This window comes from Ciconia boyciana, chromosome 3 (genome assembly GCF_034638445.1).
Source record: "Ciconia boyciana chromosome 3, ASM3463844v1, whole genome shotgun sequence".
In the NCBI taxonomy this organism is placed as follows: Eukaryota; Metazoa; Chordata; class Aves; order Ciconiiformes; family Ciconiidae; genus Ciconia; species Ciconia boyciana.
Window position 1 is genome coordinate 52,151,288 of NC_132936.1, and position 24,534 is coordinate 52,175,821.

A 24,534-nucleotide genomic window follows, 5' to 3' on the forward strand; every position below is an offset into this window, starting at 1 on the left:
CTGATCTAAATGAGATATTCCTCAAAGTTAACAGATATTGGATTAATTCCTATACATCACAATTAGTCTTAGTGTACTGTTTTAGTACATTTGTGTTGATAAACGCACTGATACCTTTAACACAAAGTAAGGTTAGAATTTTCTTGTGCTCATTTTATATGTTCAGATATTTGGAATATTTTACCTTGCTTCTTCTTCTTCTTTCTTTTGTAATGCTTCATCTGTTAGTCTTTTCAAAATCTTAGAATTAATTTCATCCCTATTTGCTAAGTATGTTCTGTGTAGTATACAGACTCCTGCAGTACAATTACACAACAGTAATGAGTTTTATGCATCTATATAAAACTAAAGTTATTTAAGTTAGGAAAATTATTTCATAAATGATAGACAAATGTCTTACTTCTTTTTATAGCCAAGAAAAGGCATATATACCACTGAAATGTTACTATACTGTTGCTTTCTAAGGTTTTAGAGCTTTCTTTTCAATTTCAAGCACCTAATAAACTGAGTCTGGGATATGGGAAGGTTATGATGAAGGCTATAAGGGGAGACAGCACTGAAAGGATTTAACTTATATTTCCATGTATCATGCATTACGCTGGCATTTATTTTGTTTATATGTGTACAAAGAAAACTATGAAGAAACAAATGAAAACCATTCAAATAAAAATATAAAGAATGTACATACCTATACTACTACAGCTGGTTGACAGAAATGAAGAATATGCTGTTCCTACTAGGAATTCTACTGATTTATTTACTTTGACAAATAGATTTATGATATACGGCTGTGTGGCTGAAATCCATTTCCATCAGTGGAGTTATGCCAGTTTAGATTAGTTCAGGGAATAGCTTACAAAGTAATGACTCAAAATGCTGTGAAAATGTAAACTCCACAACTACATTATTATTTAAGCGACAGTAATTAGTGGAAATCAAATAAAGAGTTAACACAATTGCCCAAATGAAAAAAAAAAAAAAGGAACAAAATGAAAAAAAAAAGCTAAATTCAAGGAAACATATCCATAAGCAACAAGCTACACTTTTAGCCAAACCCTATAGCAGACATTATGATCTTGTATCTCTCACCTCACTTTACTCATATTTGTTCCTCCCATATCTCACGTGATTACTATCATCAACTAACATAAAATGTGTTTTTATCTAAATTTGAACTGTGAGAAACATGTTACTTAACTGTTAGGAACATTGGTGTTGATTTGAAGCAGATTATAATTTGTGTGAACAGTTTATATTTTAAACCGATACTTTCAATTAAAAGTATTTTTGAAAAAGGGAGGGTGAGTGAAGGGAATTTTTTTTAAATTTAGTTTGTAACTCATCTTTAGATAATTCTGTCTTGGTATTCTTCTGCAAAAAAGTTGTGAGAGTTTTCAGTGGCTTTGCCTGGTGGCCCAGGCATGCACTGTCCCATCTTTGTGTTTTCTCACAGTATTATGAAAAGCAGCAATGCCAAAGAGCATTAATTTACTTCATTATTCAGAGTCCCAATGACATTGAACTGAAGTGAAGCAGCTTGAATTACAGAATTATCGTATGAAGAATATCCAGAAGAATCACCATTACTATACTATAACTAACCATTCTTTCTTCATTGGGTACCAGCACACGTGTTTCTCACTCAAAGGATTCAATATTGTTTCATCTGATGAAGGATTTTAGTATTACTTGATCAAATTGAGCAAGTGATCTATAAGCCTTTAGAATAATGGATAATAAATTAGCAAAGTCCTAAGTGGCTGACCTGAGAGTATCTGCTACTGTTATTAACCAGAAATAAGCTAGCTTACTAATGGAGCAGGTTTGTAGGTAGCTCAGCTGATTCTCATTGAAAGAACAATGTTCTTGCAATGTCCTACTTCAATGCAGCTGGAAGTCTGTTAAGAAAATCTCTGTGCCAGTATTATATTTCACTTCGATTTGTTATGATAGGCATTTGTTATTCAATAGTGTGACTTGCATTCAGTTTGCACATGACTTGTTACAAGCTGTGACAGTAAAAATATATGCTTTATCATTTAAAATATGTTAAATCATTTCATCCCTCCAGTGAATGAAACTTTGAAAAGAAAAAAGTTGTCATTGATTCATATGAAAGCCTGATACAGCTCCAGGGATAAAATTAGGGTATAGACTCACTATCATCTCAAATATGTAAAAATGGGAATGGTGTATTTCATTCCAAGCCTGAAATCTACTTATACATCGGGGCAAATGGGTTGTAATTAAGAAAGCAGTCTTTTCTGCTATGTGATATAAAACCTATAACAGTGTTAGTTCAAACAGAGGTACCATCAGGGTTGTGAGCACAAAATTTAAGTTTCATGAAGGACCTCTCTAACTTCTAGGAAAGGCTTACACTTATGCTTTAAAGAATCTCCCATCTATCAGACTAGAGAAACAGAAGATGATTTCATGGAAGAGATGGCTACCAAGAGTATAAAATAGATTGTTCAGATTAGAACAAGTAATTGAGAGCTAGGTTTTGAGAACTAGTGGGAATGGCAGAAAGGTGTACATTGCAGGAAGGAAGCATGTAATTTGAAAGCCATAGAGAGGTCTTTATTTGAAAGCCTCTGCTACGGACTCCCAAGTTCTTCCCTTCCTGAAAGAAAAAAATGGGGCAGTTACTATTGACCAGTTTTCAACATGGTTCCCATGAAGAATTATCTACTGCCAAAGTGCCTGATCTAGAATAAAGCCTTTCAGGGATGATGAGACAACCTTTTATTTTATCCAATTAATTCACTAATTTGTTAAATTCTGAGAAGTGAAGTAAAAGTTAACGTAATTCTGAAAGCATCTCTCCCACCTCAGTCCTCTCCCTGCAGAAAAGGCTAGAGCTTGACTCCTGCTGTTTGTTATTTAGTACACTGTATTAACATTACATTACTGCATGCCAACTACATGAATAAGGTGCTTTTTGTGGTTGTAAGAAAGGACAACACACTGTGTCCCAGAAACTAGGTTCATGAACATTTCAATATGCTTGAAATATCTGAGAAGCAAAGATGAGGCATAGAAATGCAATTTGTCCTTAAGTTCTTCCTGCAAGTATCTGAGATGAGGTCTTCTTGAATGACAGGAACAGCAAATATGATTTTCTGACTAACACTGGATCTAGAACTTTCTCAGAGAAACGTTCAGTCTGTATTAGTCTGTATACGAGCTCCAGCCACACTGGAAGACTTTTAGTTCAGATCTTTAAGGTGTTACAAAATTTCACAAAGCTATGTGACCAAGCAGTTTAGGTACTGTAGCTGAGTTGTGGGGATCAGATGACATGCTTCTGAAAAGCTTTTTTTTTTTTTTCCTTAGAATAAGAAATCTGTTCTGAATAAACTGTGTAATCTTGATTTGCTCAGGTTGATTTTTATACTCAGGGACAAGGATTTGAAAAGCTCTCTGGATGGATTCTAATATCGGGCAGTTACTGAGCTTTCTTGAACTAAGTATGAATAGACTTATCATTCCTTTCTTGAAGGAAAGTTTCTACTACTACTACTGAAAGACCTTTTGATAATAGACTGGGTTGAACAGGTAATGATCAAACATTGCCACAGGGCAATGAAACTTGTGGTGTGGTATGAATCAAGCAGGCATAATCCATTAAGACATTATTTGGCAGGCAAAACTTTTACAAGTGTATAAATCTGTTCAGTTTTTCACGCCTGGTACCAACCTTCCTTCCTGCTTGAAACAATAAAGTAAAAATCCATTTCTCTGAATTTATGAGTACTACGCTACTGTATCAGTCTGGATAAGAAATAGCTCAACTTTTTTTGACCCCAGGATGGGGAACAGAATACACCCACATACAGGTATTTCTCCCCCTCGCTTTTTTTTTCAGACAAAGTTCATATCTATAACCTGATTTTGTAAGTGGGGGAGCCAATGTGCAGGCAGGGAAATTTGACTAAGAGCCACATTGCAAGCTGGTGGCCAGCCAGACACAGAATACAAAAGTCAGAAACTGCAAGAGTCCGGTGGTATTTACTGCTGATTGTAAATAGGAGGAAATTGTGAATAGGATTATAAATAGGAGGCTTTATTATAAATAAAAAATAAATAAATTTTCTTTACTGCTTTTGTAAAGCATTCCTGTTTTCAATTCTGTGTAATTCCCTTAATCCAAATTGTAAGAGATTTGGGGTACCCTTGTTGATTCTTCCTTCTCTAGACCCCTGAAACTTTATAAATGGAACACAACTACTAGTTTTTCCTGTAAGTGTCCTTTGCATACAGATATCAACACAGAAATAAGAAAATATTAAGTTTCATTACCATGCATTTACTAACCATCTTTTTCTGTATCCTTCAGACAGACAACAGTGTCAGGTAAAAGTCCTTTTTCTGATAAAGCTGACCAGTGATCTACTGACAGAGGGTAGTTATCCACTACCCATCCTCCTTTTTCTGGAGCACCAGGAAACCTGTCTTTGTTTTTCTTCATAAGCTGTTATAAAATGTCAGGTTCAGTAACATGAAAAGACCAAGATAGTCTGTGAGCTGTTCAAAAAGACTTCACAATACAAAATGGTTTTCTGAATGTTATGATTTTTCCCTATTGTCATTTCATGTCAATAAAAAGTAAGACATTTATAACTTTATACGTCTGAATGAAATAAAGACATTTTAAACAAAAAGAGATTAATGTGCCAGTGATTTTTTTAAGGTTGCCTACAAAGAATTTAGATTCCAGTTTCAATAGTTACAAAGCAGTGAAAAAATTTAAAACAATTCAAGATTCTTGGATAAACCTTCATATACAATTATTTTCAAACACTTGTATCTGGTGTTGAGCTCCTTAATAGTGACTAAGAGTATAAGAATAGGGCAAACATACAGTAGTACTTCCCTCAGACAATTTTCCCAGCCTTTAACAATTTGTAGCCCAGCTACTTTGCAAGACAGAAATAATTTGTGTATATAAATATAGTAGTCCTCATTAGATTTGTCTTTCATGATCTTGCTCAGTCTCTCCTCAATCCTATGTTAGCTTTCAGACTACATGATATAAACTAAACGGATCTTTCAAATAGAAAAATTAAGAACATATATCGATAATGTATAAACTGTTACAGGTTGCTTTTAGAAAAAAAAGTGCTTTGCTATACAGTACTTGTAGTTTTACCTCTGCAATAGCTCTCTCCAGTACTTCAGCATATATTTCAGGTGACAGTGTAACTTCGGAGACTGATGCACTTTTTATGGCTTCTTCTACCATCGCTTGAACTTCTGGGTGGTCAGCAGTTATCTCTGACATTCCTAACAACACAGATGTTTTAAAGTGCTTCACAAAATTCTGAAATACTTATTTCCTCTGGTCAGGAATAACTGCTAGGCAATTAAGTCCAGCCACTTCATAATTACAGCGCAACAGTCATTTTAAGCAATATTACACAATCATACTGAGAAAGAAACAAATAACAGTTCTTTTGAATGCAGTTCTAGAGGGTATTTCATAAAGATAAGTTTTAAGATCTTGGTTTGCTCTCTCATTACAAAAAAACCCCTTTTTAACTGTACAGTATTTTCTACCACTACGTGAAATATTGTTTCAATATGAATGGAATTACATTTGTGTACTAGAACAATCAGGCACCTGCAGCACCTGAGAATTTCCTTTGATTTGTTTTCTCTTTGATTCCTAAATCAAAAGGTTGACAAGATTAATTTAAAAATCAATACAAATCATACATCAAGACAGTACATTGTCAACAACCAAGAAGCCTGCATTCCCTAAGATGCACAAAACGTTCATATTGGATCCGTATTTTGTTATTAATTGCTGACACAACAGACTGTAATTGCTTAAAAATTTGTTAAGGAACACTCAGAGTTAGTTCACAGTTTACATACCAATTTGATAAAATTTGGTGAAGAACTGTTTTAAGCGCCTGCAATATCTACTATGTGAGGAGTATAATTTGGAAAAAATGCCATATTTACTTTCTGTAATTATGCCAAGATTTTTCACTGATTGTGTTGATACTTTTTACATGCACAAATTTACATATTATCAGGTTATTTTTGCCAAGTTACAAGCTCCCTGGGAAAGGGACATTATCTTACTAAGTGTTTCCATTCTGCAAAAAAACTCAACACAACCCAAACCCAAAACCAAACAGACTTTACAGTTATCATAGCTAAAGATAATATATTCTACTTCTCCCATTCAAGAAATAGATCTTTCTTTAGTGCTCTCTTCAATATCTTTTGCTGGTATGGAATGTCATAAATTAAAGAAAGAATATAATTGACGGAACAAATGTTTTTCTTTAAAAAGACAAAGAAATCTGTAAAAACTACCTCACAATCCACATTTACTTAATTTCCATTTTAGATCCTTATAAATATATTTCATTAATGTCCATTAATTGGATCTACCTAATAATCTATCTTCCTTGGTTGAGATGAAATGTCAGTCTGTTCTGTATGAAAAAAATGCTACTATTAATACCCTCCCTTATTTCCCCCCCAAACAGAACAATGTGGTTCTGTTTGAGCTAGATGTCATCTGAGCACATTAACAGACTGGGACTCTCCCAGCATGTACATGTTACCTTTTTAGTTTGAATCAGAAGAGTATGCTTTAAGTGAATCTCCTGATCCTTCCCATGCTTTAGTACACATGGCAAAGCAGTCTTAGAACATGCAAACTAATTGATTCTTTCCAGATGCACATTTACTATGCTGAAACCATTAAGTGTTCAACCCACAAGATCACAATACAGCTAGTCTGAAAGCCCTCTGTGCATGACATGGATATTGAGTCCTTAGCAACAACTGCTTCAATCTCCTGACCTACTCTGACAGTAGACAGAAACTCTGCGGACTGCAGTGGAGTTTCATAGCCTCACTGTCTATCCCTGAACTGGACTTGAGAGCACTCAGGACAGTCGGGGGCATTTACCTAATTAAACTGATATATGTCTTTTGCATAATTTTTAGTGATATTTAGAGAATTTTTGCATAATTCTCTCAAAAGGCAGAATTGACTAGGTAATTAACTAAATTTTGTTAGGAATAGGAAATACTTTCTGGGATAGTTACCTCTAGATCTAGATTCAAGCTTCCAAACATATTTAATTTCCCCTTCTGAAGCTTTCTTACTTTCTATGACAGTTTACATCCTTCATCTGTGTGTAGTTCTGTTTTGCAATAAAATTGTTTGAGCTATTAATTAGGATTATTAATCCTAAAGTTATTAATCCAAAGTTATTAATTAGGATTAAGTTCTCATTAATCCTAATATGATTTCACATACCTGTCCTCAAGAGTATTTACATTGCCAGGAATCTGGAACATAACACTGTTTAATGGTTTTAATTTTGGTGTCATAGTTCACCATTATTTTTACTGCAACACCAATGGTTTTTGTATCACTGTTAGCTTCTATGTTCTCCAGCACCAGAGGAATATACTGACTTCTTGTTAGATATGTATCTACCCATGAGTAAGTCAAATACGGTGATTCCTTGCTTAGTTGAATAAGGCAAAATGGCCTTATTGTCCATTTGAATCATAACTAGAGCTAACTGGAAAGGCAGTTCCAATTCAATGGAAAATTTTCATTTCAAAAGAAATAATTTGGAAAAAACCCACAAAATGTCCTACAAAAAAAAAATATCCAAATTCTGATTAAAAGATATTAAAAGAACGTGTTATTTTCACCTTTTCAAAATATTTTCTGAATTCATCAAGCTGCAAAAACCTGCGCACCTTAAGAAGTCTAAATGTGACCAGAACTGGAGAGTCTTGTGAATGTGTGTGCCATCTGAGACAGCATACTTGGAAGGCTGCTCCAAATTGGAAAATTTGTAGATTGTGGGTTCACATCAGCCTAGCTGACAAGCTGCTTTATTGAAGAAAATTTCAATTTTGCAGAGATTTAACTTGTCAGAAAGTCATTCAAATGGAAAGTTTCCAACCAGTATCAGTCAGAACCAATTTCTTCTTTCAAAAAGAGCTCAGAAAACTCTTACATACTCGTGGCCCTCAATTTCAGAGGATTTATATATAAGATCAAAAATACTGAATTCTACTCAGCTATCCCCTTCACTGCATGTTCTTTTAGTTCATATTTAATGCACAAGAACCTTAACAACTTCTGTAATATTTTATAAGTTGAAGTGACAGCAATTGCTTCAGTTAAATAACCTGAAGCAAATAAGATAGCTTCAAAAGACCATGGAACACCTTATTTACCTGGTTCTTTTGACTGTTTTTCCAATTCCAACCTATTTTTCACTGCTGTTATAGCCTTTTCTACTGCATCCCTTTGCACTTGCTCAATGTTGTCTTCTTTTGATTCTTTCATATAGGGTTGAATGAGTTTGGCCATATCAAGAACCTAGTGAAATGATTTGGAAAAAAAAAAAAATAAATCACGGAAGAGAAATATAGCATCTGATCCAACTTCTATACAAAGAAATGAATTTGGAAAAGCTCTGCAAATTTCAGAAACATGTACATATCATTCAAATGCAAGGTTTTTTTGCGGAAAAAATAATTTCTAATTTGCATTTACATTTAATTATCTTAGATACAAAAGTTATTCATAATATTCTTATGCTAAGACAAATAACTGACACAAATATTTGTCTTACATAGAGGGTAAATAAAAAAAATTTTGAAATTTTGCTACTTTTATATAAATGAATTTCACTAAATTACTATGTTTGCTCTGTAATCCATATGTTTGCAACGTGTATGTTAGTAACACAACAGGAATAAGAATGTGCTTAACTGATTCGCAAGCCTCAGCTGATACCCTTGTTACATAAGACATTTATAAACCTACCTTTCCTTTATATTTGTGTGCAATTAGGTTACAAATAGTTGTTCTTCCAGAGAATGGAGGACCAAACACTAGTACTTTACAAGGAGGAAGTGGCATTGGTGGTAACAGGTAAGGTCGTGGATTCAACATAAATGTTTTCAATGCTTCTGGGGATGACAGGACATACATTTTACCTAGAAAACTTAAAACAGAAGAGAAGCTAACAGATATAGCCAGTTATCTTATAAAATAGAAATAATAATTAAAAAGTGTCAAATTCCTCTAACCTGACAGCCAAGTCTGGGTTTCCCATTACAATATCACCTTCCTTTAGAGCCACAGGACATGCTTGTCCCCATCTGCTTCTACGCCATCGATATCTGTGTGCTATTAGTTTGTAAGACGACAGAACCCGGAAAAGTTCATCCTGTTTATTAAAAAAAACAATAACAGCATATGTAATTTTTGTCTGAGGCTATATATGCCTTGTTCTTAGCCTTTTCTGAAATATTTTGTTGGAAAATAAGCAAACCTAAAAAGAAAAATACATCATGCTTTTTAGAATCTTTAAAAAAAAATTACATGTTTCAGAATTGTAGGACAATTTTAAGGAGAAACTATTTAGTTTTTCAATTTTATTTAATAAAAATAGTTCCTGTAAGCTTCATTTATTATTTTCAGAAGTTTAAAACAATAAAGAGGTACAAATCACCCATTTATTGAAGACAACAGAAAATGGCCAAGATTTCTTCTAAAGGGGATGAAGAAAGGACCACAATCTGTGTAGGGGAATAGCAAGGCCAAAATATCTCTTTTAGGCATACAGAAATGTCATGTGATAGAAGTAAGTTTAATAGACCTTTACAGAAGGTGAATAGTGAGTGAATCCTAAAGTTTATGGTGACTCTAAATTATTCAAAATAGTACAGACAAGTGCTTGCTGTGAAGAACTGCAGAAGGACCTTCAGAATCTAGGAAGCTGGGCATTAAAATAGCAGTTTTACACAGAAAATGGTGAATTGTCATTGACTCTCACTACTCAGAAATAGATCTTGGGAGTTATAATACATACTTCCATGAAAAAATCTGGTCAATGCCCAAGAGCAGTCAGAAAACCAACCTGAATGTTAGGAATGTTTAGCAAAGAGAACAGAAGATAAAGGTTTGGGGTTTTTTATTGTATAAATCCTGCCCTCATCTTTACTGCTGTGTGCATTCTGCTACCCTAATCTCAAAAAGTACACAGCAGAATTGGAAAAGTTTCAGAAAAATGTAATATGACAATCAATCACACAAAAAGATTTTCATGTAAGAAGAAATAAGATTAAGTAGACTGGAACTCTTCAGTCCAGGAACAAGACAGCTACATAAGAACAGGACAGAAGTCTGAAATAATGAGTTATTAGAGAGCAGATACAGAGAACAAAACTATTTACTGACTTTTGCATATCAACAACTAGAGGAGACTGAGCTAAAAGGTGGCAGGTTCAACACAAAGGGAAGCAATTCTGTATATAATGTCCAGTTAAGCTGCAGAACTCCTTGCCCCAAATACCGTGGGGGATGTTAAAAGCTTACACGCAGACTAACACAAACACAGAGACTAACTAAACAATAAATACAGATGACCTCTGACAGACAGTCCTTCACTGTGAACTTTTCAGGGACTGAGAAAACACAAAAGGGAAGATGGGGTATTTCTCTGAAAATGTATAGCGGGGTCTCCCAGTTACAGTACCATTCATATATTCCAAGTTTTGTTTAAGCAACAGGAAAGATGACTGCAAGTGAATATAGGTGAAGACATTTATGCAAAGACTTCTGTTTTTCAGTTTTATTTGGGAGGGACACAAATTATAATTGTCATGATTCAGCAAAATTCAGCACTAACTTGTTATGTTTCTAATTAATTACAGAAAATACAACGTATGTGATTTCAGCTATGCAGGATGTTGCTAAATTTGTATGAGCATGCTGTTTCTCATTCAGGAAAAGAGTAAAGACTGAGCTAAAAGTCAGTTGCTGAGATTGTTATCCTTTGGCTAAAGTTGCTTTATTTTCTTGGAAGGAATTAATTCTTCCTCTGTTGCTAAAACAAACATTTTGTTCAAAATTTTATTATAGTCATCTAACTTTTTTTTTTTAAATGACAGTCTTTTTTCTTTTCATACTCTTTTAAGTGGATTTCAGTCACAGAATTATCTTAAGTTCACATTTCTGGAAAATCAAGGCTCAAAAAATGCCCTTATTGCATGGTAAAACAAACTGGTTGCTGTGAAACAAAGATGTTATAATATAAGCTTACAGCATAAAATAAAAAATATTGTTATAATTATTACAGTCAATCACACTTTAGACAAGCACACTTACATTTTCCAGTCCCTCCAGCATTTCTTCTTGCTGACTTTGAAGTCTAGTTATAGGAGCTCCATTTCGAACACCCAGAGACTGAAGTCGAACTACCACTGACTGAAGAGAAAATAACTCTTAGTACCAATCAAAACTACTTTTGTGATCTGAAAGGACTCCCAAAGTATTTTTTAAATTGTAACTTATTATTTATATAAGCTATTATTTATATAATGGCTACATACACACTAGGGCCCGGTTTCTAGCTTGGAGTCATGCTAGTTATTGAGCTGAGTTTTAACAAGCTACTTGGTAGATACAGGCAGTGCAAAATGCTGAATCACAGCCTTTATATCTCCTCATTATGCTATGAATCCCAAGCCTTTTAAAGGAATAGGCTGTGAAGGATTCTTTCCCACAAAGCAGTAAAAGTATTCAAGTGAGCTCCAATCTGAAAAGGAGGAAAGTCTCTTTAGGAGATAAGATTATGCACACTTGGAAGTAATACAACTTTGGTTAATTTATTTTAAAAGATACTTAAACCAGATGTCTGCCAATGAGATTCAGATGTCTGCCAATGAGATTCAGATGATATTACATTTAATTGAAGTATTTCCTGGATGTAATCGTACTTGAATGCAAGCGTTCTTGAAATGAAAAAGCAAATTTTGTCATGTTTGGACTAGTTTCATAATAGGTCTTTGCCTTACTTATAGGTAAAATGGTTGGAATCATTACACGACTCGATTGCCTTTACTATAAATTTCTGTTGTAATGGTCACAAACAGATCACAAGTGAGGAGTTTTTATGTTCCAACTCTGCAAAATTAGTGGGTTTTTTTCCCATAGGAGTAGTCTTGGTAGTAAAATGAAGCATAAATTGAAATAATACTTACAGAATTATAATTGATTCAATTTGTTTCAAACAACAGAGGGGAAATGTAGCTCACTTCCTACATTGTCAAAGACAATCTCTCACTTCATTTTCAACCCCATACTTTAGGTTCTGATTTGAAGCAACTCTTATTTCTGAGGCAGAGGATAAGATTATTTATTTTCAAATTTTATCATTGTAGTTTTTTAATAGGGAGAATGAGTTGCTATGTTATGAGCTAAAAATCTAGACACAAGCACTCAGCAGAGTTGTTAAAAGAATGATGTGTCTTCTACTACACTGTAAAACAATATCAAAGTTCATAAAAATTCTGTCATTATTTTAGACACCAGCATAAAATAAGCCAATTCTGTAAATATATCATACTGAAAATGATTTCATTTCTCATGTTAATAATGTTAGTTTACACTAATACACAAAATAAAGCGCTAAAAACAGATAGATAGAATACAAAAGAGTTTGTAGACTGACTGAAAATATTCTCAGGTAACATATATGTAAGCCTGGGGGCGGTGCAGTGAATCTTATAATTGTTTTAATAGAGCAACAAAAGCAAGCATTTCAAAGGTCATGTTTTCTAACAGTAATTAAATGAGTTTTATAAACAACTTAAAATTTTGCCAACACCTTAATAAAGAAAACAATCCACAGAACTGAGAAATTATTTTCTAGCGGAGGTTATCTAAGTTGGTGCATAGCTTGCTTACTATAATGAGATCATCTGGTTGCTGATTTCCATCCAGTTCAATAAGATATTGACAATCCTGTTCAGCCATCAAGTCCTGTTTAAGAACAAAGACATATTCATCAATTGAGTATAGTTAACCAGATAATGACGTTGAAGCTTATTCTGTTCCTATACATATAAAAGGCTGGACTCCTGTGGACTTCAGCAAAACCAGGATTCATTGTACTGATGACTTATAAAATCTTCTGGAGAGAAACTTTTATTTGGTGATGGATAAACACAGAGAGAATTCCAAAACTGGAGTTACAATGGGTTCAGAAAACAAATTAGATACCCTAGCTCAAATGCAAGAGAGCTACAAAGAATCAAGATACAGTAACATTTTGCGTATGAATTCAACTTCTAATTGTCTAACTACCTTAATTCTCTGCTGGAAAATGGTGACAATGTCAATTAACAGATTTCTTGGAAATACCAGCCATGAGACCAATGTTTTCATTTTGGTCCTGACTCTCAATTTCTGTAAAATGTGAACAATATATTTGATTTTTCTTATTTTCAATTTTCCCATTAGTAAATAAAATATTAGATTAAAATAGACATCCCATGTCCATCGTTAATGTCTCTGTCTGAGGACTGAGAACACTCACGCCGTCCCTGACAGATGTTGGTCTAACCCCAGCCCTGAAAAAGCCTAGTGAAGGTGACTTTACAACTTTGTAGGTAATCTGTTCCAGTTCTTCACTACACTTATGGTCAGAGTTCATTTCCTTGCATCTAGTCTGTCTTCTATACTATAAATTAAATTATTTGTCCTATCTTTGCTAGAAATAGATAATAACTAACTACTTCTTTCTAATACTCTTCTACAGAGAAGATAATAGTCTGTGTTTCTCTTATATACAATGGTCTTATTAGTACATCCATAATATTTGCTTTTGCACAATAGCATCACATTTATTGACTCAGTTTATGACTAACTAAAACCCCACAGATTGCAGATTGTCTGCAGTACTGAGGTCTAGCCAATTATTTCACGTTGTAGTTGTTCATTAGGTTTCCTCCCTAACTGTAGTATTTCACACTTATTTCTACTCAATTTCATCCTAACAACTTATCAAGAAATCAAAGTCTGTTCTCCAAAGTTCTTTCTACCTATCCCAGTTCAGTGCAAACTGCACATCTTATAAGCTTTTTTTTCAGTTTCATCATCTCAACCTCTACCTGGGCCAGTGATAGACCCCTATGTTTTTTTAATGTATTAGTGGACCACTAAGTATGTTCACTAATACATTCATCATTAGTGAAGCATAAGTAAGACCTACCAACTAGTGGAACGTGTTGATAGTGTTGAAGTTTGGTGTACATCCTAAAGTAATTTAATCTAAACAACTTTCCATTAGTTTGCTTACGAGAAATCCATGTAAGATCGTATAATGATTAAAGATATCACATTTTTTGCTTTCCCCTTCACAGCAGTAACAAGTTTGTTACTCTAGCAAAGAACATTATACCAGTTTTACACAATTTTATCTATAGGTTTATCTAATCCATAGGGAAATTGAAGGGCATAAATAAACAGTAATAGTCAAGTGTGTGGCAAACATGAGGCTTTTGCAGTTGCTTGTACCAGGAGATTAAAAAAGAAAAAAGAAAAAAGAAAAGAATGAATTATTGCTTTGGACCTGTTCTGTATTTCTTGGGGGGGGGGGGGAAAGATACATAGTAAATCCAACTTTCCTGGACACAACAAAGAAAGAAAAAAATAATGTCACAGGTGCAGAAATGAAATAGGTGATAAAGCAAACTGATGGGCTAATTATTGTGTATATAAATCTGCAGGCAATGAAGCAGGTGAGGAAGGAAATCTATTGGAGTGGAAGGCAATGGATGCAAAGAGCAGATTTCTTATGGGATTGAACGCTAGAATGGACTCTGGTAATGCTGATGATACACTGGGCTCTTCAAATAATTGACTTCATAGATTTAGGAAGCATCTGTGATGGCAGGTATGGTTTCACTTTTAAAACTCAAAGTGGATTACTTTATCTTGACTCCAGAATAGAAACAACACCTACAGATGACAACTTTGTATCATTGATTTCAGTATGAATTTCAGAACTTGGGGATATGTTGTAACATGCCTTGTGCCCACCTCCATACAATAAATCTGAAACTTAAAAAAAAATGAAAACAGTGCAAGATATTTTAAAAAATCTTTTGTTATGCATAATCATATTATTTTGCTTTTTCTTACTTCTAAAGGATGAAGCATGATATCCTTATACGCTCCAACTCTTTCCTCTGCATTTTCAAGAAAATCTTCAGGCCTCTGCACTAATTGATGCAAACATTCTGACATCATAAGTGGATCTTCTGCAGTCTGCAGAATGAAAAGTTAAATAAAAAAGATACAGAAATAAAATAATGTACTAAACTAATTTTTGTCTTTACTCAAAGGTGAATAAAGTAGCTTTCCAGAGCATTGCAATGAGTATTAGTCCAGTGATAGCTCACCGTGATCCTATCCTGATGAAGTGTAGTTTCTGCAAATTGAGAGGAATGTGCCTAGAACTTGCATTGATAAATCTCTGGCCAGCATTATAAACCAGAACAATTCAACCTGAATTCAAAATTAATACCTTCATGAAAATGAAGAAAATCCATTTGTAGTAGTCTAACACCAAAACCAGAAAACAAGATAGTATCCTGCAAATACTAGTAAAACTTGCTACAATAAACAGAAATTAAGAACTCTTTTATTTGCTTTGACCAAGAAACAGACAATATAGAGTTACCATTCTCATGATACACTCTTTTAACTTATGGCAAGAAACAGTTCACTGACTTCTTAGTTGGAGACTGAATCCAGGTTAAGCTATGCAATAATCACCATTCGTTGTCATTTAAACCTACTACTTAAGTATTATCCCACATCTCTTAAAGCAGAACAGAAACTGAATTAAGATTAAAGTTGAGCAAAATTAATTCATAATGTAGTATGGTGATATTTTAGAATATTGGATTTGTTCTGCTTTGTCTAGAGTACATTATACTACTTTGCACTGTTTAGAAATAAGCAATATTTACCTCCTCTTCTTCCTGCTCTTCATCATCTTCTTCATTCTCTTCTTCATGCTGATCTTTGTCTTTCTTACACTTTTCAATAACATTAGGATCCCACTGGTTCCTCTGGTACACCTGCCCTGAATCAGGGTGTTGCCTTTGTCCTGATATTCTTTGGCATAAGTCATAATCTGAACACTAGCAAGGAATAATTAAAAGGAAATCGTGTTTATTGTACTGCTATAATAATATTATTTTTCCTGAAACTGCAGAATGGGGGGTAGGAGTCTGTTTGGCAAATATGTGGATTCATAAACTTCTTCTCCGATAACATTCTGCGTAAACGCAAAATTTTCAAAAGCAGCATATGTTAAAGAAAGACTTAATTAAACACTTGCATAATTCTTCCCCAACAGCATTTTACATTCCATACCAGGAGTGTAGCCACTACCTGAGCACCTATTACCATGCAAGTTATACCTTGTAGTATAACAAGTGTAGGTGTAGTTTATGGATAAAAGTATTTTGCAGACAGGCTTGTGATTGCTCTTGCAATTAATGCCAAAGTGGTTTGGACTTGAGCAAGATTAAGTCAATTTTACTAGGTGCCTCTGACCTCTCAGAGCTTTACTATTACCCAAAAGCATAGTGCCATTGTGTCAGAGGCTAAAGGAGTTCAGCAGTTTGGAGCTCTGGAAGAGTAAGCAATGGTCTTTCCATAAAAGGCCCTGCAGACACAAGTTTAGTTTAACATTAAACACAGATAAATCTGGATGTGGTCTGTGGTGGTAAAATTTTCATATTTAAGATGTGAGAGGTCTACCTAAGAAGTTTATCCTAACTAAAACATTGCTAACTAAACATCCTAACTAAAACATTTACCCTAACTAAAACATTCCTTTCAACTAAAAGCCAACAGTCTGTGACTGTTTCCACCTCCCCACTTCTGAGCTAAGATAATACTTGGTGTGCCACTCCTATAGGCTCCACCGAGAGCCTTCTTTCTACATTGTCACATTATGTACTGTTTGACTCCTTAGCATTGTGGCTGTTAGCAAGCTGCTTAAGGAGTCCATCCATTCCAGGGGTGGATACCTGACTTTGTTAACATTGAAAGGATTGTTTTTCCTCACCTCTTTCTTTTTTTTTCTGAAACAAAAAGCTGGCTGGGTCTCTGTAATAGCTTAGCAGAGAACAGGGGAGCAGAGAGGGAGATGCTGTCTGAATGTTTGTTCACTATGATTGTAGTTAATAAAAATTTTGTCTGACCTGTCCTAAATTGTACTTGCATTAATACGCACTTGGAGTCCCAGATCTCCAACAGGTCTTAAGATGGGTATCTTAAAATTCTACTATGGAATTGGGGGTGGGGCACAACAAAATAAATAATCATTCTTCCTTTCTAAATCACTAACACCCTTCAAACATATATGAAAACCTGAGATAACAAGAAAATATTGTAGTTGTTAAGGTCAAATTGTTACAGAAATGGCAAATTGATTTCTACAGAAAATATAGAGCTTTTGAGATTGCATTGCTAGCAACAGGCACACTACACTCATTTTGAGATCACATTGCTAGTAATAGGCACACTATACTCATTTCCTGAGGTATCCCTTGAAGTATTACAATACTTCAGGATATTTCTATATTTCTACAGTGAGTCATACAGCTGACATGACTGCTATATGACATAGCACATTTTGAAATAGGGAAGGAGAAATTTCATCAGATATGGTTCTTTTTTCAAAGGTGCATCTTCTGTCCTTTTTTGTTGGAGAGACAAAATTTCTCTAAATTCGTCTGCTAATAACAGTATTTCACTATTTACAGAGTTTTCTTCCTTTCTTTTTGATATAATGAAAATGGTTACCATTCTGACATATCTGTGAAAACAGCTTGAACCCACTGAAATCAAAGGCAAAATTATTCATTTGACTTTGGGGCAAGGATTTTTAATGAGCATTCAGTCTCAGTCTTCTTCCCAGAGGAGAAGATGACGTAACTACATGAAGTCAAGAATTCTGTTTTCCTTCTAGTGTAGTATTGCTCTTCTATTTGTACTGTTGCACATGCAAATACACAATGTATATTCTCAAGAACTGGGATTTCTCATTATCTGGTATTTAAATAAAGATTTACTTTCTGTAGCTGGAAAAAATAAAAACTGTCTGAAAAGCAGCACAAAAATATGTTTCTCTGATGTTTTAAGATCTTTCCATGAGCATAGAAAAAAAAGGTTTGAAGCAGGCATTCACAAATTTTCATTGCGCATGGTCAAACAAATTAAGTCTCAAAAGTATGGAATGTAAAGAACCTTGTCATTAAAACAAACATGGACTTAAAACTGGCAAAGTGATAGACAAGGTCCATGCACTGAAGATTAGCATCTGACCAACCACATAGATATGACAACTAGAATCAAAATCCCAATGACAATGGAGCACAACACCAGAGGCTGGTTATTCAGAGTTGCCTTGGCAGCTCGTTCTGCACATTCAGAGTGAATAGGCAGCTCATTCTGCACACTCGGAGTGAAGACGGAAATAATCCAGTTGATAATAAATAAAACATTGCAAGAGGAAGGGCCTGAACCCTTGTTCATGATTATACATGCCTTTACTTTGTCTGCATGGAGTCTGGCAAAGTTTGGTGTGGGCCAGCTAGTACTCTCCCAGGTGAATAGCTGGGCACAATCCAGAGAATGGCACAGGCCTAGGGCCTTTCCCAGTGGGCAGTTTGGACACGGCCGCCCCATTCTGACTAACAAGACAGGTTAGCTGTGTTCTGCCAAGCCAGCTGGCCTGACGCCTGAAGAGTCGCTCTTGCCTTGTTTTATTTACTAATATGGATGTAGCCAGCAAGTCCATTCTTTTAAGTTACATTGAGAAAGTCCTCTTAATCCTACACGAACAATGATTTATGTTTCTCTGGTTATATCAGAGTCACTTTTGTAAAGTATCTGGTATGTCACATTATTACTCATGAAAAAACTGAGATTTGTAAATGAGATGAATTAATAAAGACTAAGAAGCAGTTTCACAATTAGTGAGTAAAAAATAAAACAATTTGCTTTCTAACTTCTATATGTGAAAAGTTTCTTCCTGAAATACATGAATGGCAGATGTAAACGTATCCAAAATCCCATAATAGTCATGTTATTCAAAGTTTTCTTTTCTTGAAAACCTCTATCTTCTAATTGGTAGAGGTGCAAAGACTGTAACTGCTACCGAAGTTTTAAGAAATGTTTGTTATTTTACAATGAGGAATGCTTATAATGGAACAAACTAGCATAATTCCATTCCAATATAAAAGAGAACAATTTATTAGTCCTCAATAAATACTATACTCAAATGCACAGGGGAAAATATTATCTTTTGACTTATGCAGCATATGAGTCTACTAATAATTAGGAAAATAACTAGCAAGTTACTGAAAATTACATTACCTTAATGTTAATCAGGAAATCTGGTTTTAATTTTAGATTCTTTATTTTCTCTATTTGCTGTGAAACAGTCATATATTCCTCTGAGAGAGAAGGAAATCCACTGAGAACATAGCCTGCCGAATACATTTTATTAAATACATTTTTTAGAAGGTTATGTCAAATATAGGACTAGTTATACTCATCTCCTTTAAAGAAGAGTTATTACCACTACCAATACTATTCTCATCTAACTTACTCTCAGTAACAAAATGCAAAGGGAATAAACAATGTTGTAAAAAAAAAAAGACTGTAATACTTTGCATTTTAAATAATCTGTTTTCCTTCTTTTTCATTATTTTAAATGTTTAAAATACTTTTGCTGGTGTTTTTTGTTGTTGTTACAGAAGTATTCAAGCAAAAAAAATCTGTATTTTAAATCCTGAAACTTTTCTAACCAGATAATATTGTCAAATGAGAGTCATAGCAACACTTAAAATTTGGGGCAAATTAATTTTCTCAAAATTAACACAACATAGGATTGGTGTGACACTTTCTGATCTCTCATATTGGTAAATTAATCCCTAAATACACTCTCAGTTTACGGATATTCCACAACCTGATGAGCACAAGAAAAGATGCTACCATCAAATACAAAATGAATTGTAATTGAGCAGTAATGGATGCAGAGTGCGTCAAAATTATAGCTAGCTCATTCTAAGAAGTTTAGGCTATAAAAATACTTACCAAAATGAGCAACTTCTGGTGACTCAATCTTTTTCAGAATCATTTCTGTAACCAGTTCTTCAGAAATACTTTGACCTTTAAAAAGCAATTCTTGACACTATTGTAAAATGCAAAACATAGTATTATATAATATGTATTTGTCAAGAATGTGACAAAACTTACTAGAAGATTAGACCTTTACCTTAAGCCCATATTCTGTTTCTTCATGAATATTCATTTGAATTACTTCCAAAGCTGAGAAAGCACATCAGACAGAATAAAATAATTAATAAAAAATATTTTATATACAGACATGTACATGCAGGGATATATACATTCACACACACACATACGAGTATGTATGTGTGCTCCAAGCAACCAGACTATTTTGAAATGAACAGCCATTATATTTAGGGCCATTATTATATTTTGTCCGTCCAGAACTTGGTGCCTTCTGGCAATGTCTGGGTAGATGTTTTTCCCTACGATTTAGCCCTATATATACAACAGACAAATGCACAACAGCAGCTTTGCAGGATTATTTTAACTACTGATTTATATCAAATTAGCATTACTGCTGTGTAATCCAGAGATGAGTATTTGAGCTCCAACACTTCCCAAATTTTAAAAGCAAGTTTTAGAAAAAGAACTGTTTAGACATACAAAAACAGTTGTGTGTCTAATGGGCTTTTAAAAAAGGGCTTTAAGGGCTTTTTAAAAAGCCTTTAAAAACCTACTCCTTATATAGTCTCATTATCTAAAATTAGATAAACATTCAGTTGGACACCCATCAAATTCAAAGACCTGCCCTCTGTCTCTGTGGACAGTGACATCATAGCAGAATGATCCTGGAAGTCTTTCACATTTCTACACCATTGAAATAAGCAGACACTCACAAAAGTTTTCAGGAATGACCCTTAAGGCTACATCTATATTATTAATAAGCCAGGCCAGGGGAAGGTCCTGAAGCCAGGTGGCTCATGCCTATATAGCTAAAATTTTTCTCCCCAGAACAGAGTGGCTGTTTTCAAACTGCTCCTAGTAGTAATTATGACTGTCATGCATACTATCCATCATACTATAAATGGGTGTTTGGGAGAGCGTTATTTCCCAAACCGAGACAGGGAATGTATTAACAAACAACACAGACAACTGAAAATCAGCGTTGTACGTGTACCCTGGCCCTGTTTTATTTATGAGTATTGACCTATTCATTGGATAAATGGATAGAAAGTATTTTGTTAAATTAAAAAGACAGTGAACACCTTTCCTATTCAATAATGCTCTAACTTTTATTATTTTTTAAATAAATAACACAGCACAGGACAGATATTGATGCACTGGAGCAAGTCCAGCGGAGAGCACCAAGACGATTAAAAGTCTTGAACCTACTAGGAGAAGCCAAAAGAACTGGCCTTGTTCATCCTGGAGAAAACAGGACAGGTCTTATTGCTGTCTAAAACTACTTAATGGGAAGGCACAAAGACAGAACCACTGTCTTCACAGAAGTCCAGATAGGAGAGGAAGCAACAGACACAAGTAGGAACATGAGAAATTCCAGTGGGGTAATTAGGAAGCAATTTTTCATCATGAAGGTGGCAAAACATTGGAAAGTGTTGGCCAGAGAGGTGCTGGAGTCCCCATCCTTGGAGATACTCCAGACTCAACTGGACACAGCCCTAAGCAACCTTCTCTAGTTGTCCCTGCTTTGACTGGAAGGTTGGACTCTATGACCTCTAGAGGTCCTTTCTGAGCTATATTATTCATGTTCCTGTATGTTGAATTTCTTTGTTTCTTTCTTTTTTGATGTGGAAAATGAAAAAAACCCTATTAGCAAAAGTTGAAGGAATGTGTGCGTGTGTACACGTGTGGGCACACTAGACAAAAGATTAAAAGAAATATCATAAGCAAAAGAAGAAAAGAATAATTCTCTGAATCTACTAGAAATAAGGCATAAAAATGCAATAAGTGAGATTTACATCAGTCATTAAGAAAAACTTTCTAATGGCAAAGACTGTGTTGCAGAGATAGACTGCCTAGAGATTTTTGAAAACAAATTTGATAGACATTTGTCAGTAATGGTTTAAATACATTCAGACAGTGTGGATTGGCTTAAGTACATTTCTAAGGTCCTTTCTGATTTTGGTCTGATCTATGTTTTGGACCAGGTATTAATTTTTTGTTAGATGATCCTATGAATTAAAAATTCTATATTTACATAAGTCCAAAAAGCACTTTATTAAAACTGAATTTTACCATATTGTAATTCCAAATCTTCAACATAAGATAAAGATACTTCATTTGATAAACAAGCTTGTGTATTCACAGGAATATGAAGTGTTACACTGTTCACTAGAAGGCTTTTATTAGAAAAATAAAAAATACTAGGGAGCACATTTAAAAGAAAAAATGTAATGAAAATCGATATATAAAGAGTTAGTTCATAATCAGAACAACTGTACACATATATACCATAAAATCAGATTTATAATTTGGTGTCTCCAAAGAGGCACTCAGGAAATTGCTTCATAGTTAAGGTTATTATGTGCTTTCTTTTCTTCTCGTTGAAAAGATTATATTAGCTTTCAAACTGGTAGGACAAATCTGGTGGAAAAGTTTTCTTTTTTCATAAAACTTAAGTGAATGAATCAAGATTTGTAAATTCTAATGTCACGGATACAAAAATATTACCAGGGCTTTAAAAAAATTACAGATTTTTATATTTTTTTAGTTACTGCTGACAAAATTAGTACAAAAGAAAACTGACAGAGACGTAATTATTTTTTGTAGGAACCTACTTTCTTGCTGAGATACCTTGAAATGAAAAAAAAAATCTCTAGGAATGTGTTGATAGGGAACAAGATAACGTAAGCAACAAATTTTACTCTAAAGATCTTCAAAAATCTTTGATGAGAAGGACTGTCAGAAATGGAGCTGGATAGCTTAGAAAATGAAATGGTATCTTGTATTCTGGTAAATGCGTGGTGGGAGAAATTAACTACATCTTCTGAAATAAGCCATTGGATATTTTTGTTTTAGAAATTTGAAAGTGCCAGCTCCCATTCCTTCCATTATTACTTATACTGATACAAAAGCTACGCTTGTTTCCTGGAGTACATCCCGCCCCTTGTATTAGGCACTGCACAAACAGAAAGGAAAGATCCTGCTATTTTTTCATGGTCTGTACTGGAAAATCTCTGTGCTTTCTGGAGTTGAATGAGTTGCCTCCATGTGAACAAGAAGGGTCACATGAATCACCTTACAGGATTGGGAATAGAACTTGATTATTATGTGTTACGTATATCCCCTTCTGAAAAAGAAAAAAAAAAAAAAAAGTGGTTTTCTAAGCCTCTCTATAACTAAAAGGCGATTTTTCAGCAATCGCATTTCTAGCAAATGGTTTTGGTCCTTATCAGTAGTCTTTACTGCAATCGGAAACATGTCATTTTGAATTACAGGGAACAGGGAGGATATTCTAAACCAAAGATATTATGAAGCCAATGAAATGTTCGAAATATAGTGTATGTTTACCTTCTATGAAAATGCATTTCCATATTTGCGCTAGTTTTCTAGCTAATGTTTTCTTTCCAGAACCCTTAAAATGAAAAATACACATTTAAAAGAAAAAGAGGCAGAAGGAAAAAAATCCCAAACATATTACACAATAAAGTATATATTTTCATATGATAAAAACAATTAAAAGCTACCATCAGGATTAGGGCCTCCAAGTTATGCACTGGGCAAACACAAACACTCTTTTTAATACCATCCTCTACTTTATACTGCCTAGCATTGCTAATATACTGCTACTGTCCTTTGCAGTTATTTCCAAAGTAATTATACTGACTTTGTTTCTGAGTAACTCTGTCTAAAACTCATCTATGATTTGCACATAAATTCCTATGAGAAACTCTTTAGGACTGAAATTTATTATCTTCAGTCTCAAAGCAAATCATGACACAAACCTGTTCAGCCGTTTCCGAGTAAGATATGTAGGAATAGTATTCTTTGACTAAAACAATTAATACATAAAAACTGCCCTTGTTAGTCTGCTAATCTGGTTTAGATACTAACAAAATGTTTATCTTATCGCTTACATTAATCCTGAGGAACTAACATAACCAAGAGTAACGAGGCCTGTAAGAGTACAGTGGGATGGGATTTTGCAAATTTTTGCAAAACTCACCATCTTCCACCCTTAGGATTATGCCCTTTTTTCAAGGGCATACAAGAAGACCTTTTTTGACAGTCTGTTTGCCCTACAAATTTTGTAATTAAAAAATAGTAAAAAACCACAAATAAATAACATTCCCAGTTAACAGTGTATCAGCAAACACTCTGGCTCACTCATACCTTACATCTTACAGGTGTGATGAGAATATATATATTTGGTTTTGCTTTAATGGGACTATGTTTCTAACTTAAAAGAAATATCTTAAATAAGATAGATGCTCTACACATCAGCCATATAAATAAAAGATATTATCATAAAAATAGAATATTTAATTCCCTGCCCTCTTGGCCAGGCCTGTGCAATTTCAACCCTTTGTTAAAATTTGTATTAATATCAAACATTTACT

General features: G+C 34.2%; 1 protein-coding gene across 1 annotated transcript in view; it reads right to left on the reverse strand.

Moving 5' to 3' along the window:
• AK9 (adenylate kinase 9) overlaps nucleotides 1–24,534 on the reverse strand; it is a 72,334-nt gene that overhangs the window by 44,041 nt on the left and 3,759 nt on the right. The window contains exons 3-16 of the mRNA XM_072855643.1: nucleotides 23,486–23,549; nucleotides 20,157–20,209; nucleotides 19,976–20,072; nucleotides 19,253–19,365; nucleotides 15,829–16,002; nucleotides 14,996–15,121; nucleotides 12,758–12,832; nucleotides 11,177–11,275; nucleotides 9,094–9,233; nucleotides 8,828–9,008; nucleotides 8,233–8,377; nucleotides 5,156–5,289; nucleotides 4,321–4,477; nucleotides 185–296 (exon numbers count right to left, since the gene is read on the reverse strand). Of these exons, the coding sequence (XP_072711744.1) occupies nucleotides 185–296; nucleotides 4,321–4,477; nucleotides 5,156–5,289; nucleotides 8,233–8,377; nucleotides 8,828–9,008; nucleotides 9,094–9,233; nucleotides 11,177–11,275; nucleotides 12,758–12,832; nucleotides 14,996–15,121; nucleotides 15,829–16,002; nucleotides 19,253–19,365; nucleotides 19,976–20,072; nucleotides 20,157–20,209; nucleotides 23,486–23,549 (1,670 nt within the window). The remainder of the gene's footprint in view (nucleotides 1–184; nucleotides 297–4,320; nucleotides 4,478–5,155; nucleotides 5,290–8,232; nucleotides 8,378–8,827; nucleotides 9,009–9,093; nucleotides 9,234–11,176; nucleotides 11,276–12,757; nucleotides 12,833–14,995; nucleotides 15,122–15,828; nucleotides 16,003–19,252; nucleotides 19,366–19,975; nucleotides 20,073–20,156; nucleotides 20,210–23,485; nucleotides 23,550–24,534) is intronic.